A 14852-nucleotide genomic window follows, 5' to 3' on the forward strand; every position below is an offset into this window, starting at 1 on the left:
TTCACATTTGTAAATGAAGGAAAATTTGACTCTCACGGAGCATAATTCATGTGCATCTAAAAGTAGACATGCTAATGATAATTAATTATTTATGACATATAATCGCTCACATCCACTCTGGGACACAGCCCACTCTGAGGCATCCCTTCCAGAACTCGCTATATAGTAGGAGACATGCAAATGAGCCCCTTCCATTGCTGATGAAAACCAGCTCAGCCCTGACCCTGCAGCTCTGGGAGAGGAGCCCCAGCCCTGAGATTCCCAGGTGTTTCCATTCACAGATCAGCACTGAACACAGAGGACTCACCATGGAGTTTGGGCTGAGCTGGGTTTTCCTTGTTGCTATTTTAAAAGGTGATTCATGGAGAAATAGAGAGATTGAGTGTGAGGGGACAAGAGTGAGAGAAACAGTGGATTTGTGTGGCAGTTTCTGACCAGGGTGTCTCTGTGTTTGCAGGTGTCCAGTGTGAGGTGCAGCTGGTGGAGTCTGGGGGAGGCTTGGTCCAGCCTGGGGGGGTCTCTGAGACTCTCATGTGCAGCCTCTGGATTCACCTTCAGTGATCACTACATGAGCTGGGTCCGCCAGGCTCAAGGGAAAGGGCTAGAGTGGGTAGGTTTAATAAGAAACAAAGCTAACAGTTACACGACAGAATATGCTGCGTCTGTGAAAGGCATATTTACCATCTCAAGAGATGATTCAAAGAACACGCTGTATCTGCAAATGAGCAGCCTGAAAACCGAGGACTCGGCCGTGTATTACTGTGCTAGAGACACAGTGAGGGGAGGTCAGTGTGAGCCCAGACACAAACCTCCCTGCAGGGGCGCGCGGGGCCACCAGGGGGCGCTCGGGACCCACTGAGAAAGGGACAGGTCCCAGGAGCAGGGGCAGGGGGCGGTTTCCTTTCTCAGATGCAGGAGGCGGGTTTGTTTTTCCAGGACTCTGGAGTTTTATGAGGTAGCGATATCTTATTATTTTTACTTACGATGTATTTTTATTGATATTTGTGTTATTGTAATTTTAAAATTTATATGTAGGGATATTTTTTAAAGATACATAACTTCAAGAAATAATTCTTCCTAATTACTCTTATTCTTCTAGAGTTTTATTAACGTCTGTTGACATCAGCTACTACACAGCTATAGAGACATTAATTTACATCCTAGACATACGATTAAATACACAAACCTATGCATACATGTGTAGTCTCTTATATTTAACATTATAACAGAACAATTCTAAAATATGTCCTAAAGAATCAAACTTAATGAAAAACAAATATAAATTATTAGAGTAATCTATAATTGATTTCAATGATTCTCTATGATTCACATAAATCGATGTCTATTTGTAAGCTTAAACATAGTGTATTGGTCATTTTAAAATAGCCAAGAAATAATTTCAAATATTCTTGTCACAAAAAGTGATAGGGATTTGTGGATTTGAGGTAACATATATGTCGATTAGCTTGATTCAATTATTCCATATTGTATTCACAAATCATAACATAGCTTTGCAGGCCATAAATATATACAACCAAAATTTCTCAATTTTCAATGGAAATTTAATTATATTTGTTAATCTACCCTAGGTAATGAATTTTTCCCCCTGTCCAGATCTGATTGAATTGTCCTGAGGAACCCATCCATTCTCATGTCTCCCAAAGGCTTCAGGAAGTAGCTCCTAGATGGGTAGAATCAGGCAAACCGTGTGTGTCCACAGGTCCAGGAGCATCTCTCTCCTTGGATTAGGCCTCCTCCTCAGGATTACAGGTCTCTTCAGTTTTCTCAACATGCTGTTGTTGTACCAAATAAACACAAAAACACTTCCTTTTATTATGCTTTGGTTTAATTTTTCAAAACAACATAAAGGTGATAATTTTAACAATAAACATATTACAACCTACCATACATGAGACTCTTCCTATGATTCAAGGTTTCTTATCAGGACTTTATATGTATTACATATTTTCAATTTCTTTCTGATATGGAATGCTGATGTCTCTTTATTAAAGATTATTCTTTTATGTATTTATTTATTGTTATACTTTAAGTTCTGGGATACATGTGCAGAACGTGCAGGTTTGTTACATAGGTATACACGTGCCATGGTGGTTTGCTGCACCCATCATCCCATCAACTACATGAGATGTTTCTCCTAATGCCATCCCTCCTCTTGCCCCCCAACCCCAATAGGCCCCAGTGTCTGATGTTCCCCTCCCTGTGCCCATATGTTCTCAGTGTTCAACTCCCACTTATGAGTGAGAACATGTGGTGTTTAGTTTTCTGCTTCTGTGATAGTTTGCTGAGGATGATGGTTTCCAGCTTCATCCGTGTCCCTGCAAAGGACATGAACTCATTGTTTTTTTATGGCTACATAGTATTCCATGGCGTATATGTGCCACATTTTCTTTTTCCAGTCTAACATTGATGGGCATTTGTGTTGGTTCCAAGTCTTTGCTAATGTGTATAGTGCTGGAATAAATATACGTGTGCATGTGTCTTTACAGTAGAATGATTTATAATCCTTTGAGTATATACCCAGTAATGGGATTGCTGAGTCAAATGGTATTTCTGGTTCCAGATCCTTGAGGAATTGTCACACTGTCTTCCACAATGGTTGAACTAATTTACACTCCCACCAACAGTGTAGAAGTGTTCCTATTTCTCTACATCCTCTCCAGCATCTGTTGTTTCCTGACTTTTTAATGATCGCCATTCTAACTGGTGTGAGATGATATCTGATTGTGGTTTTGATTTGCATTAGTTTATCTCTTAAAATTAATTTTCAAAAGACCTACTGAAAACCTGGGTATTATTAGAACTTTTAGGTATAATCATTGTATTAACTTTGAGAATAAATTCAATTTATTTCACATGTTCTCAAATATCCTTTTCTCTTTAAAAGTTGTTCATAGTTGTCATATCAAACAGAATATTAGTAATTTATACTTGTGACACAGGTTAAAATATTGTGTAAATAATTTAAAGACATTTGATTAGAAAAAAGAATACATGTTCCATATATGTCCTATTTTTGTCTTCTCTATGAAATGTATGCTTTTTATTTTTTATGTTATAGATGTTACCCTTATCTTTTTGGCTTCAGGAATTTAATTTGCTAGGTATACTTGAGTGTACTTTATTAATTCATTTAATAATGTTCATATTTTATATAAGGCTTTAATATTATTTTTATTATTTGCTGAATTTTAAAGTATTTTATACATTTTTATTTCTTGTTTTATGAAATAAAATTTACATATAAGAAGAAATGCATAGATCTAAAATGTATCACTAGAGAGTTTCTGGCAAAGGTGAATACCCTTGTCCCCAACACCTAAGGTAGCTGAAGAGCAAGTCCACCCCCAACACAGGTCTTCCTCTGTGCCTGCGGTCAGCTCCTGCATGGGGAAATGTTTTTATTTCTGACACTATAGATCCATGTTTTTCTGCTTTGAACTTCACATAAATGAAATATAACATTATAGGCTTTTTTTGGTGATGGCTACTTTTGCTATATTTGAGGTGTATTCATGCTATTTGATGTACAAAATTAGATCAACATATTGTCATTTATTCAATTAATGAACTGACTCTGACATGAAACCTCAAAGTTTTCATGTATATATGGAGACAGAGAGAGAGAAAGGACAGAGATTTTATGTCTGAGTCAGCCCATTAAGTAAATAAATGACAATATATTGATCTGTTTTTCTGTTGATGCACTTTAAATTTGTTTCCAGTTTATGAATATTGTAAGCAAAGCTGTTGCAAATATCTTAACATAAGTTTTTCTATGTTCTCTCATTTTTATTGAGAAAATATGAAGTATGCATTTCTTTATTATAAGAGTAAGTTTAATTTTTTTCACTTTTATGGGATAGTTTAGATCCCACACTTAAATGAGATTGTGCAGCATTTGTCTTTCCGCGTCTGGCTTATTCCACTTAGCATCATGTCCTCCAGGCCCATCCGTGTTGTTGCAAATGTCAGAATTTCCTTCTTTTCAAAGCCGAATAAAATTCAGTTTTGTGTATACACATTTTCTTTATACATTCGTCCATTTACAGTCATTAAGTTATTTTACAAATCTACACAATTATTTATAATCTTGCAATGAACATGTCTTTGGCAAAATAATTTTATTTCCGTTGGATGTATAACACGAAGTGGGATCACCAGATTATATGATAGCTTTATTTTCAACTTACGGAGTAACCAATCCCACCACAAAATATTCCCTTTTCCCCACATTCTTGCCAACATTTGTCATCTTTTACCTTTCTGATAATAGCCATATTAACTTGTGTGAGGTGATATCACATTGTGCTTTTGATTTGAATTCCCCTGATAATGAGGAATGTTGAGAATATTTTCATTTTCTGTTAGCCATGTGTTTGGTCTTCTGAAAAAAAAATCTATCCAGGATTTTGCCCTTTTTTATCAGTTCATTCGTTATTTGCTATTGAGGTATATGGGTTATTTATACATTTGGATAGAACTTCTTGTCAGATACATAATTGCACATAGTTTTTCCTGTGCTTTGGTATTAAATTCAAAGAAATCAGTTCTGAATCAATGGGAGGAAGATTTTTTTTCCTCCAAGTCATTTATGAGTTTATGGTTTCAGTTATTATACCCATTATTAGTTGATTTCTATATGGAGTTAGAGAAGGCCTGATTTTATTTCTTTTGCATATGGATGCCTGGTTGTTACACCATTATTGAAAAGACTGTCCTTCCTCTACTGTATGTTCTTGGCACACACAATCAGGAAGAGACATAATGACAAAAGAAAATATCAGATGAATATTCCTGATGTACGTAGACCTGAAAGTCCTCAACAAAATACTAGCAAATAGAATCCAGAAGCACTTTAAAATGTGATACATCATGGTTAAGTGGGCATTGCCCCTGGGACGCAAGGCTCATTCAATATCCACAGTAACTGTGATTCACAATGTAAACAGAATAAACCCAAAAACCAGATGATTATGTCAATAGATGCTGAGAAAGCTTCTGATAGGATCCAACATCCACTCATGATAAAAACCCTAAACAGACTAGACATCAAAGAATCATACTTCAGAATAATAAGAGCTATCTATGAAAAACCCCCAGTCAACATCATACTAAATGAGCCAATTAAAACACTTGTCTTTATAAATTACCCAGTCTCAGTGGTTTCTTTACAGTGCGAGAATGAACTAAGACAGCATCCAAATAGGAAAGGAAGTCCACCCGTCTGTCTTCACTGATGATGCAATTTTATAGCTAGAAAATCCTAAAAACTCTGCCAAAATAATTGTAGAATAAACAACTTTAGTAAAGTGTCAGGATACAAAATCGATAGACAAAAATTACCAGCATTTCTATACCCCAACCACATCCAAGCTGAGAGTATAATCAAGAACATAATCCTACCCAACTTACAATATCCGCAAAGAAAATGAAATGCCTAGGAATACAGATAACAAACAAGGTGAAAAATCCCTACAAAGAGAACTACAAAACACAGCAGAAATAAATCATAAATGACAAAAATAAATGGGAAAACATTTCATGCTCATGGATTGGAAGAACCAATGTTGTAAAAATTGTCATACTGCCCAAAGGAATTCACAGATTCAAGGCTATTTACATAAAACTATCATCATCATTATTCACAGAATTAGAAAAAAAACCATTCTAAAATTTATATGGAACCAAAAAAGACCCTGAATAGCCAAAGCAATCGTAAGCAAAAAGAACAATGCTAGAGGCATCATGATACTGACCTTAAACTACACCATAACGTCTTGCTAACAAACACATCTTGGTACTGGTATGAGAGCAGACACGCAAAAAAAATAGATCAAAATAGAAAACAGAAATAAAGTTGAACACCTGCAACCATTTGATCTTTGACAAGGCTGACAAAAACAAGCAATGGGGAAAAAACTCTGTATTCAGTAAATGGTGCTGGGATAACTGGATTCTGGCAGATATGAAGAATGCAAGAGTGAAGGAGCCTGTGCAGCTTCTACCTAGATTTCAGATGTGTAGAGAGCCCTGCATGCCCAGGAAGAAGCCTGCTGCAGGAGTGGAGCCACCACTGACAGCCTCTACTAGGGCAGCACCAAAGATGGGGAGAGATGGAGTAGGAGCCCCCATTCAGAGTCCCCACAAGGGCACTTCATAGTAAAGTTGTGGGAATGTGACCACAACCCTCAAGACCCCAGAATGGTAGGGCCATGGGCAACTTGCACCCTCAGCCTAGAAAAGCTTCCAGCACTTGACTCTCACTTGTGAAGGCAGCCCCGTGGTCTGTGCCTAGCAAAGCTATAGGGATTGTCTGCCTGAGGTTTTGGGGACCCAATCCTTGTTCCATTGTGCCCTGGTTGAAGTACATAAAGTCAAGAGAGATTATTTTGTAGCGTTAGGATTTAATATCTGCAGTGCTGGGTTTTATATGTGTGTGGGGCCTGTTGGTTGTCCCTTTGGCCAATTTATCCCTTTGGGATTGGAATTATTATTTTTTATTATTATGATTATTATTATTATTATTATTATTATACTTTAGGCTCTATGGTACATGTGTGCAACGTGCAGGTAAATTACATATGTATACATGTGCCATGCTGGTGCGCTGCACCCACCAACTCGTCATCTAGCATTAGGTATATCTCCCAATGCTATCCCTCCCCACTCCCCCCACCCCACAACAGTCCCCAAGGTGTGATGTTCCCCTTCCTGTGTCCATGTGTTTTCATTGTTCAATTCCCACCTATGAGTGAGAATATGCGGTGTTTGGTTTTTTGTTCTTGCGATAGTTTACTGAGAATGATGATTTCCAATTTCATCCATGTCCCTACAAAGGACATGAACTCATCATTTTTTATGGCTGCATAGTATTCCATGGTGTATATGTGCCACATTTTCTTAATCCAGTCTAATGGTGCTGGGAAAACTGGCTAGCCATATGCAGAAAGCTGAAACTGGATCCCTTCCTTACACCTTATACAAAAATCAATTCAAGATGGATTAAAGACTTAAATGTTAGACCTAAAACCATAAAAACCCTAGAAGAAAACCTAGGCATTACCATTCAGGACATAGGCATGGGCAAGGACTTCATGTCTAAAACACCAAGAGCAACGGCAACAAAAGCCAAAATTGACAAATGGGATCTAATTAAACTAAAGAGCTTTTGCACAGCAAAGGAAACTACCATCAGAGTGAACAGGCAACCTACAAAATGGGAGAAAATTTTCGCAACCTACTCATCTGACAAAGGGCTAATATCCAGAATCTACAATGAACTCCAACAAATTTACAAGAAAAAAACAAACAACCCCATCAAAAAGTGGGCGAAGGACATGAACAGACACTTCTCAAAAGAAGACATTTATGCAGCCAAAAAACACATGAAAAAATGCTCACCATCACTGGACATCAGAGAAATGCAAATCAAAACCACAATGAGATACCATCTCACACCAGTTAGAATGGCAATCATTAAAAAGTCAGGAAACAACAGGTGCTGGAGAGGATGTGGAGAAATAGGAACACTTTTACACTGTTGGTGGGACTGTAAACTAGCTCAATCATTGTGGAAGTCAGTGTGGTGATTCCTCAGGGATCTAGAACTAGAAATTCCATTTGACCCAGCCATCCCATTACTGGGTATATACCCAAAGGACTATAAATCATGCTGCTATAAAGGGATCGGAATTATTTACCCAATGCCTGCACCATCATTGCACCTTGGAAGTAAACAACTTTCATTTTTTAAACTTGCAAGCTCACAGATGGAGGGAAATTTCCTTAAGACTCAGATGAGACTTTGGACATTTGAGTTGGAGGTTGATCAAGTTAACATTTTGTGAACTATTGAAAAAAAAAGGTGATTATATTTTGCAATGTAAGAAGAATATGAGAACTTTGGGTCCGAGAGTGCAATGATATCATTTAGGGGTTTTCCCCTCCAAATGTCATGGTGAAATGTGACCCACAATGTTGGAGGTGGGGCCAACTGGGTGGTTTTGGGTCATGAGGAGATTTTTCAGGACTGGCTTGGCATCCACCCCGTGGTAATTAGTGAATTCTTGCTGTATTAGCTACTGTGAGATTTGATTGTTCAAAAGAGTCTGGCAACCCTCCTACCCTCTCACGTCCCCCCTCCTCACCATATGATACAGCCTCCTTCCCCTTTGCCTTCCACCATGACTGTAAGCTTCCTGAGGCCCTCACAAGAAGCAGATGCTGGTGCCATGCTTCTCACACGACCTGCAGATCTGTAAGCCAAATAAGCTTCTTGTCTTTGTAAATCACTTGGCCTCAGGTATTAATCTATACCAATGTAAAATAGACTAATACACTGCCCAAAGCAATATACAGAGTCCATGCAATTTATATCAAGTAACTAATATAATTGATTACATATTTTTAAAAATCCTAAAATTCATACAGAACCAAAAAAGAGTCTGTATAGCAAAAGCAATCTTAAGCAAAAAGAACAAAGCTGGAAGTACCATATTCCCTGACTTCAAATTACACAACACAAATATAATAAGAGAGGCAGCATGGTAGTCGTAGAAAAAAATCAAGAACCCAGACATATAGCCAAATATCTACAACCAACAGTTCTTTGACAAAACTGACAAAAATATACACTGGAGAAACAACCCTCTGTTCAATAAGTAGTGCTGGGAGAATTAGATAGCCTTATGTAGAAGAATAAAATGAGACTTCAATATCATCACAGACACAAATTAACTGAATATGGATTCAATGTTTAAATTTATAAACTCATAAAAATGCTTGAAGAAAATCTAAAAAAAATCCTCTAGACATTCGCGTAAGCAAATAAAATATGACTAAGACTGACTTCAAAAGCAAATGCAATGAAAACAAAATTAGACAAACAAGATTGATTGAAACAAAGATTGTCTGCACAGGAAAAGAAATAACCAACATGGTGAAAAGACAACCTGTGAACAGTAAAAAAAAATTTGCAGTCTATTCATCAAAGGACTAATACATAGAATCTACAAGGAACTCAAATAAGTCAACAAGAAATAACAAATAACTTCATTAAAGAGTGAGCAAAAACCAGACATTTCTCAAAAGAAGACACAGACGTGGCCAAAACAAATAAGAAAACATACTCAGCATCACAAATCATCTGATAAATGTAAATTACAAACAACATGATATAGCATCTTCCACGAGTCACAATGGCTGTTATTACAAATAAAAAACAGCAGGTGTTTGCAGAGAAGCATAGGAAAAATAATGCTTTTTATATGCTTGGTGAAAATATAAATTAGTACAACCTCTATGAAATACAATACAGAAGTTTCTCAAAGAACTAATATTAGAATTACCATTTGACCCAGTAATCCCTCCCAGTGGGTATATTCCTCCCAAACTTTTATATCAGAAAAAGTCTCCTGCATTCCTATTTTTACTGCAACACTATTTTCAATAGAAAAGTCAAGTAATCTAAGTGTCAATCAGTGGATGATTAGATAGATAAAATATGATAGATGTAAATTGTGGAATACTATGCAGCCATAAAAATTGAAATTGTGTCTTTCACAGCAACATGAATAGAGTTGTAGGACATTAGCCTAAATAAAATAACTCAAAAAGATCTTCTCTTTTATAATTGGAAAGTAAACAATGGGTACACATATACATAGATAAAAAACAATAGACACTGGGAACTGCAAAAGTGGGCACGGTGAGAGGAATGTGAGGGTTAAAAAATCACCCACTGGTTCCAATGTTCACTAGTGGGCGATAGTTACACCAGAAGCCCAAACCTCACCTTTATGAAATATATTCATGTTACAAAATTGCACAGGTACACCCTGATTCTACTGCAAAAAAAAAAACAGAAATAAAACATGAACAGAACTGTTAGACTGCTAGCTAGATTTATCAACAAACAAGAAAAATGCAAAATGAGCAATTCTCTGTTTTGGAACCCTTTCTCATTTTCTGGTACGATTAGAAATTGTAGACTAATCCCTATATTCTCTTCTGAAGCCCTAGCATTAGCCATTTCTCAAAGACATGCTGGTTCCTTTTTTTTTTTTTTTTTTTTGAGACAGGGTCCAGGCTCACTGCAACCTCCACCTCCTGGGTTCAAGCGATTCTCCTGTCTCAGCCTCCCAAGTAGCTGGGATTACAGGCATGCGCCACTATGCCTGGCTAATTTTTGTATTTTTAGTAGAGACGGGGTTTCGCTATGTGGGCCAGGCTGGTCTCAAACTCCTGACCCCAAATGATCTGCCCACCTCAGCCTCCTAAAGTGCTGGAATTACAGGTGTTAGCCACCGCACCCGGTCACTGGTTTCCTTTATAGAAGAATAGTATTAAAAACTCAAATCTTGATTCTGGGTGTATTTTTTGTTAATGTGCACTCATTTCTTGTAGAAATTCTCAGGTAAAAAATCTAGGAAGTATGTGTTGTGTATTAACCCATATATACACACACATCTAAACTATTTTTATCTAATATATGTATCTATATTATGCTAAACTTGCAAATAAAATGACATGTCCACTCTAAGTTAATACCACATGAATGTTTATCACATTCCTTCTATGCCTGTCACTAACCTTGCATTCCAACAATGAGGAACCCCATTTCCCCACACACCATCCATTCTCTTTGTAGTCCAATTCCAAGATTCCTGTGGAGTGTAACCAGATGTGTAAGTTGTGCTCTTTTGTGGAAGGAACATCATCAATTGCGGTATAATGCTGATGTGCAGTTTCTTTTTTCTTTAATCTTATTGCCAACACCATTTCTGAATCTACTTAGTACCTCTTTTGAATTCATACATTTGTAATGGAATTAGATATTTTCTATATTATCTGCATTCCATCCTGGAATTCCTAATCACCTATTTTTTAAAAAATTTCTTTTGAAGTAAGATTGTATTAGTCAGGGTTCCCTAGAGGGGCAGAACAAACAGGATATATATACACACACAGGATACACACACATACACACACACACGGAGTTTATTAAGGAGTATTAACTCATATGATCACAAGGTCCCACAACAGGACATCTGCAAGCTGAGGAGCATGGAAGGCAGTCCGAGTCCCAAAGCTGAAGAACTTGGAGTCCCATGTTCGAGATGAGGAAGCATCCAGCATGGGAGAAAGATGTAGGCTGGAAGGCTAAGCCAGTCTAATCTTTTCATGTTCTTCTGTTTTTTTTGGTTTTTTTTTTCCTCTGGCCACACTGGCAGCTAATTAGATTGTACCACCCAGATTAAGAGTGTGTCTGCCTTTTTCAGCCCACTGGCTCAAAGGTGAATCTCCTTTGGCAACACCCTCACAGACCCACCCGGGATCAATACTTTGCACCCTTCAATCTAATCAAGTTGACACTCAGTATTTAGCATTACAAGTGCACCGCATCGACTTGAAACCATACACATCTCCTGAGATTATATATAATCTTCAAATAAAGACAATAATAAAGTCATAATTACACTTAATATAATACAACTTTATTCGTACAACTGGAAATGCATCAATCCCCAATCCAAATGCTATTACGTATGGTCCACTCCCTCAAGGACACAGCCAGGATCATCCTATGACTTGGTGTCTAGAAGACTCATGCACTTTTAATTTTGCCTCCAATATTAGACTCCACTTTATCACATGCAGACAGCGCAGAATATTTTAAGACATTGATGTCTTATGCCGAAAAATTCAACAGTACATAAAATTGCCTTCCCACCACAGCCAGTGGTTACTACTGAACAAGGATCTGCCATCCCCTAAGGAGGTGCTATAGTGGATGGTGTGCACTATTAGTAGCTATGGAAATTGATCCATTGTGGCAAATGACAGCATCTTTCTTTTATAACATTAAGCCGTATTATATTGTATACACACACCACATTGTCTTTATTCATTTGTGTATGTGCTGACCATCAGATAGTTCCCATATCTTGGCTGTTATTAATAGTGTTTCAATAAACATAGGATGCAGATATCTTTACAAGGTGGTAATTTCATCTACTTGGGTATACTCCCAGAAACAGGATTTCTGGTCATATAAAATCTCCAGTTTTAATTAATTTAGGAGGCTTTATATTGCTTTCCATAATTGTGGAAATGTAGAATTGTATAGCCATTATGAAAAACAGTTTTGGTTTTGAGTTATGATCCATAAACAGTGTTTGCTTATGGCTGTCAATGAGAGTTTCTACTAAATATGATGGAAGGCCAGGAAGGATTCTCCCTTAAAGCTTGGATGGATTATGAATTTACCTCTTATTTCCTAAAAGCAAAACATTGGAAGCATACATGATGGAGGCTGTTGGCAGGTTTCAGGATGATCTCATAAGAGGAGAATCTGTTGGATAAAAATGTTGGGTTTTCAGTCATAGACACATCTACGCTCAATATGAAATGATGAAGTCAAGTTAGGATCTAGAACATGTTCACTTGAAGCAACAGCATATTCTCAAAGGAACTTATTGCTGCATCACAAGGGCGATGAACTTCTGAAACCAGTAAAGTGTGAGTGCACAGTAAGTGATAAAGTTATCATGTTTACATGAAGTTTGTTTAATGTGCCGAGGGCTGGTACAGATTAATCTTACACAAATATATGCAATATGTTTTTGCATGCATAGATATCTAGAGGATAATCCTCTTAGCAAAACTTCTTCAGGTTACAGAAATCTGTGTAAGTTGTAGATCTCATGGGGAACTTTCTCTTTATAAATACTGGTCTGTTTTTCAAGTCAGGAAAAATGATCTCTGTTGGAGTAGGCTTCCAATTGTGTAGACTTCTGAATTGCTTCTTGAGTTGTAACAAATGAACCAAAAAATTTGACTAACTGGAGTTTTGAACTCCTGACCTCAAGTGATCCACCCGCCTCAGCCTCCCAAAGTGCTGGGAGGTAATTACAGGCATGAGCCACCGCACCCATCCTGTCTCTTTTAAAAATATGTATGTGAGCTCTGCTGCTTCTTATACACAATGAAATAACCCAAAAGGCATTTTCAATTCATAGATGTCAATATTGTTAACACATACAATTTGTCTTCAGATATTTAAAAAATGACTGGGTGATGAAGAGACAACAAACTATAGGATAAGGAATCTGTTGCTCTATCACATCTCAATTTCTCTGGGTCTCTTCAACTATGAAATGAAGTTACTGGGTCTGATGGTCTCTTTGTAAATTCCCTATAATGTCAGATTCAGGGGATACATGGTGTAAAAAGTTTACAAAAGATAAAAAATAATGAGATAAAAATTGTTTCCATAATAAACAATTTTCACCTTTTCAAAAATACCTAATAGCACTTCTGAAATTTGAGAGTTTGAAATCTACCAGGGCATTCCTGAATTCTGATACTCTCCATGGCTGGGGACAGCAAAGCTCACTTTATTTATATGCCTTAAAATTTTACCATTTCCTTTCCACTGAAATGCTAAAATCCAGGACAATGTACTGAGAAAACCTAAGTAACTGCCATCATTATCCTTTGGGAAAATGATTAAATAGACAGACACACAGATCAATCTATCTTGTGGACCACCTTCTTCAACTTATCTTCCCAATAGGAATCAGAAGATGAATAGTATGCAGAGGGGACAGAAAACTAAGATGAAAGGCAAGACAACTTTACATAAATAAATGGCATATTCTAAAGCACGCTATATCCATCGCAGTAAAATACCTCATAGCAGTAAAATATCTCAAGCTGTAAAAATGCTTTGGGGAAAAGAAGTGCTGATTTTAAATTTACTTGTAGGGTTTCAAAGTTTAGCAGAACATGTCAAGGCAAGATCAAAGTGAGCCTGGTCTGCATTCTCACACAAATTGATGATTCGACACAGGCAATCGGCAGCAAATACTCGAGTGGCCCAGCGAGGGGCCACAAAGGGCTTTGATTTATCTTCTTCACCTAACGTGGTAAACATGGTATCATCATCCATCTCATCTTTCTTTTCAGCTTCTTCATCTTTTCCACTACTTAAGATAGTTGCAGTACTCATATCTGTAACAAGAATAAGGAATATTATGACAACTTCACATAAGCAAAAATGATCCTTTAAAAACAGTTATTAATATTAAAATTTTTTTAATTTTAAAAAAAGACTAAATTCTTACTTGCTGGAAAACAGTAAAACTAGCAGAATTTTTTTTAAACAATCAAAAGCCAGGGAGAAGATAACATAAATATGTAAACTACATTTACATATTTCCATAGTTTTACAGACTATGTCATACTCTAGAGTAACTTGGGATTTTTATACATGAAAATTTAGTTTGAACATCCAACAAATTTTGAAATACATTCTCCCAACAATATAAAAAAGCTCATTTGTTTATAACATAATTTAACTTTCAACATTTTGACAGGGATTTGTAGATCCAAAGTTATTACTTTTAAATATAAGCTCAAATTTACATGTGTGTATCTTTATACATATATCTATATGTATATATCAGAAGTAAAACAATTTCCACTATTTTAAGAACACACATTAAATACTTACCACTAGAAGCTGCCAGGACATCTTTACAAAGCATTAGCCAATGAGAAAGTTTTTCTACTGCCAGCGAAGAAAGCATATGTCCCAAAGTGTCATGAATATCAGAACATAATTTTCTGTTTCCCAGTCTAGCATTCCAAAAAGAAGTCCCTCAAGAGCAGTTTCTGTTATATTAAAACCTTGGTGCCGGCAATGGATATCACTTCAAGAACTAACCCCAGGTGCAAAAAGATTGACATCCGAAAGGTAATTTTTACAAATGAATTTGTATGGGATTTTGGTGTACGCTATAGGTAATAATAATGATAAAGACCAAGTC

At 36.8% G+C, this 14852-nt stretch overlaps 1 protein-coding gene and 1 pseudogene across 1 annotated transcript; one reads left to right on the forward strand and one right to left on the reverse strand.

Moving 5' to 3' along the window:
* The first annotated feature begins 308 nt into the window (after positions 1-308).
* Positions 309-768, forward strand: LOC129052485 (immunoglobulin heavy variable 3-72-like; annotated as a pseudogene).
* A 13009-nt stretch (positions 769-13777) lies between these two features.
* On the reverse strand, positions 13778-14644 carry LOC129047382 (HEAT repeat-containing protein 5B-like). Its single transcript, XM_054543005.2, has 2 exons — positions 14537-14644; positions 13778-14034 (listed from the first exon to the last, which is right to left on the reverse strand). The coding sequence occupies exons 1-2, from the start codon at positions 14610-14612 to the stop codon at positions 13793-13795; spliced, it is 318 nt and encodes a 105-aa protein (XP_054398980.1). The 5' UTR covers positions 14613-14644; the 3' UTR covers positions 13778-13792.
* Between the last annotated feature and the right edge of the window lie 208 nt (positions 14645-14852).

Source organism: Pongo abelii, chromosome 23 (genome assembly GCF_028885655.2).
Source record: "Pongo abelii isolate AG06213 chromosome 23, NHGRI_mPonAbe1-v2.0_pri, whole genome shotgun sequence".
Classification (NCBI taxonomy): Eukaryota; Metazoa; Chordata; class Mammalia; order Primates; family Hominidae; genus Pongo; species Pongo abelii.

Bases quoted from the DNA above. Each gene is read 5' to 3' on its own strand.
- LOC129047382 (XM_054543005.2), bottom strand. From the start codon at position 14,612: ATGCTTTCTTCGCTGGCAGTAGAAAAACTTTCTCATTGGCTAATGCTT. The intron at 14,035-14,536 runs GTAAGTATTTAA...TTCTTGTTACAG, and splicing joins TGTCCTGGCAGCTTCTAGTG to ATATGAGTACTGCAACTATC.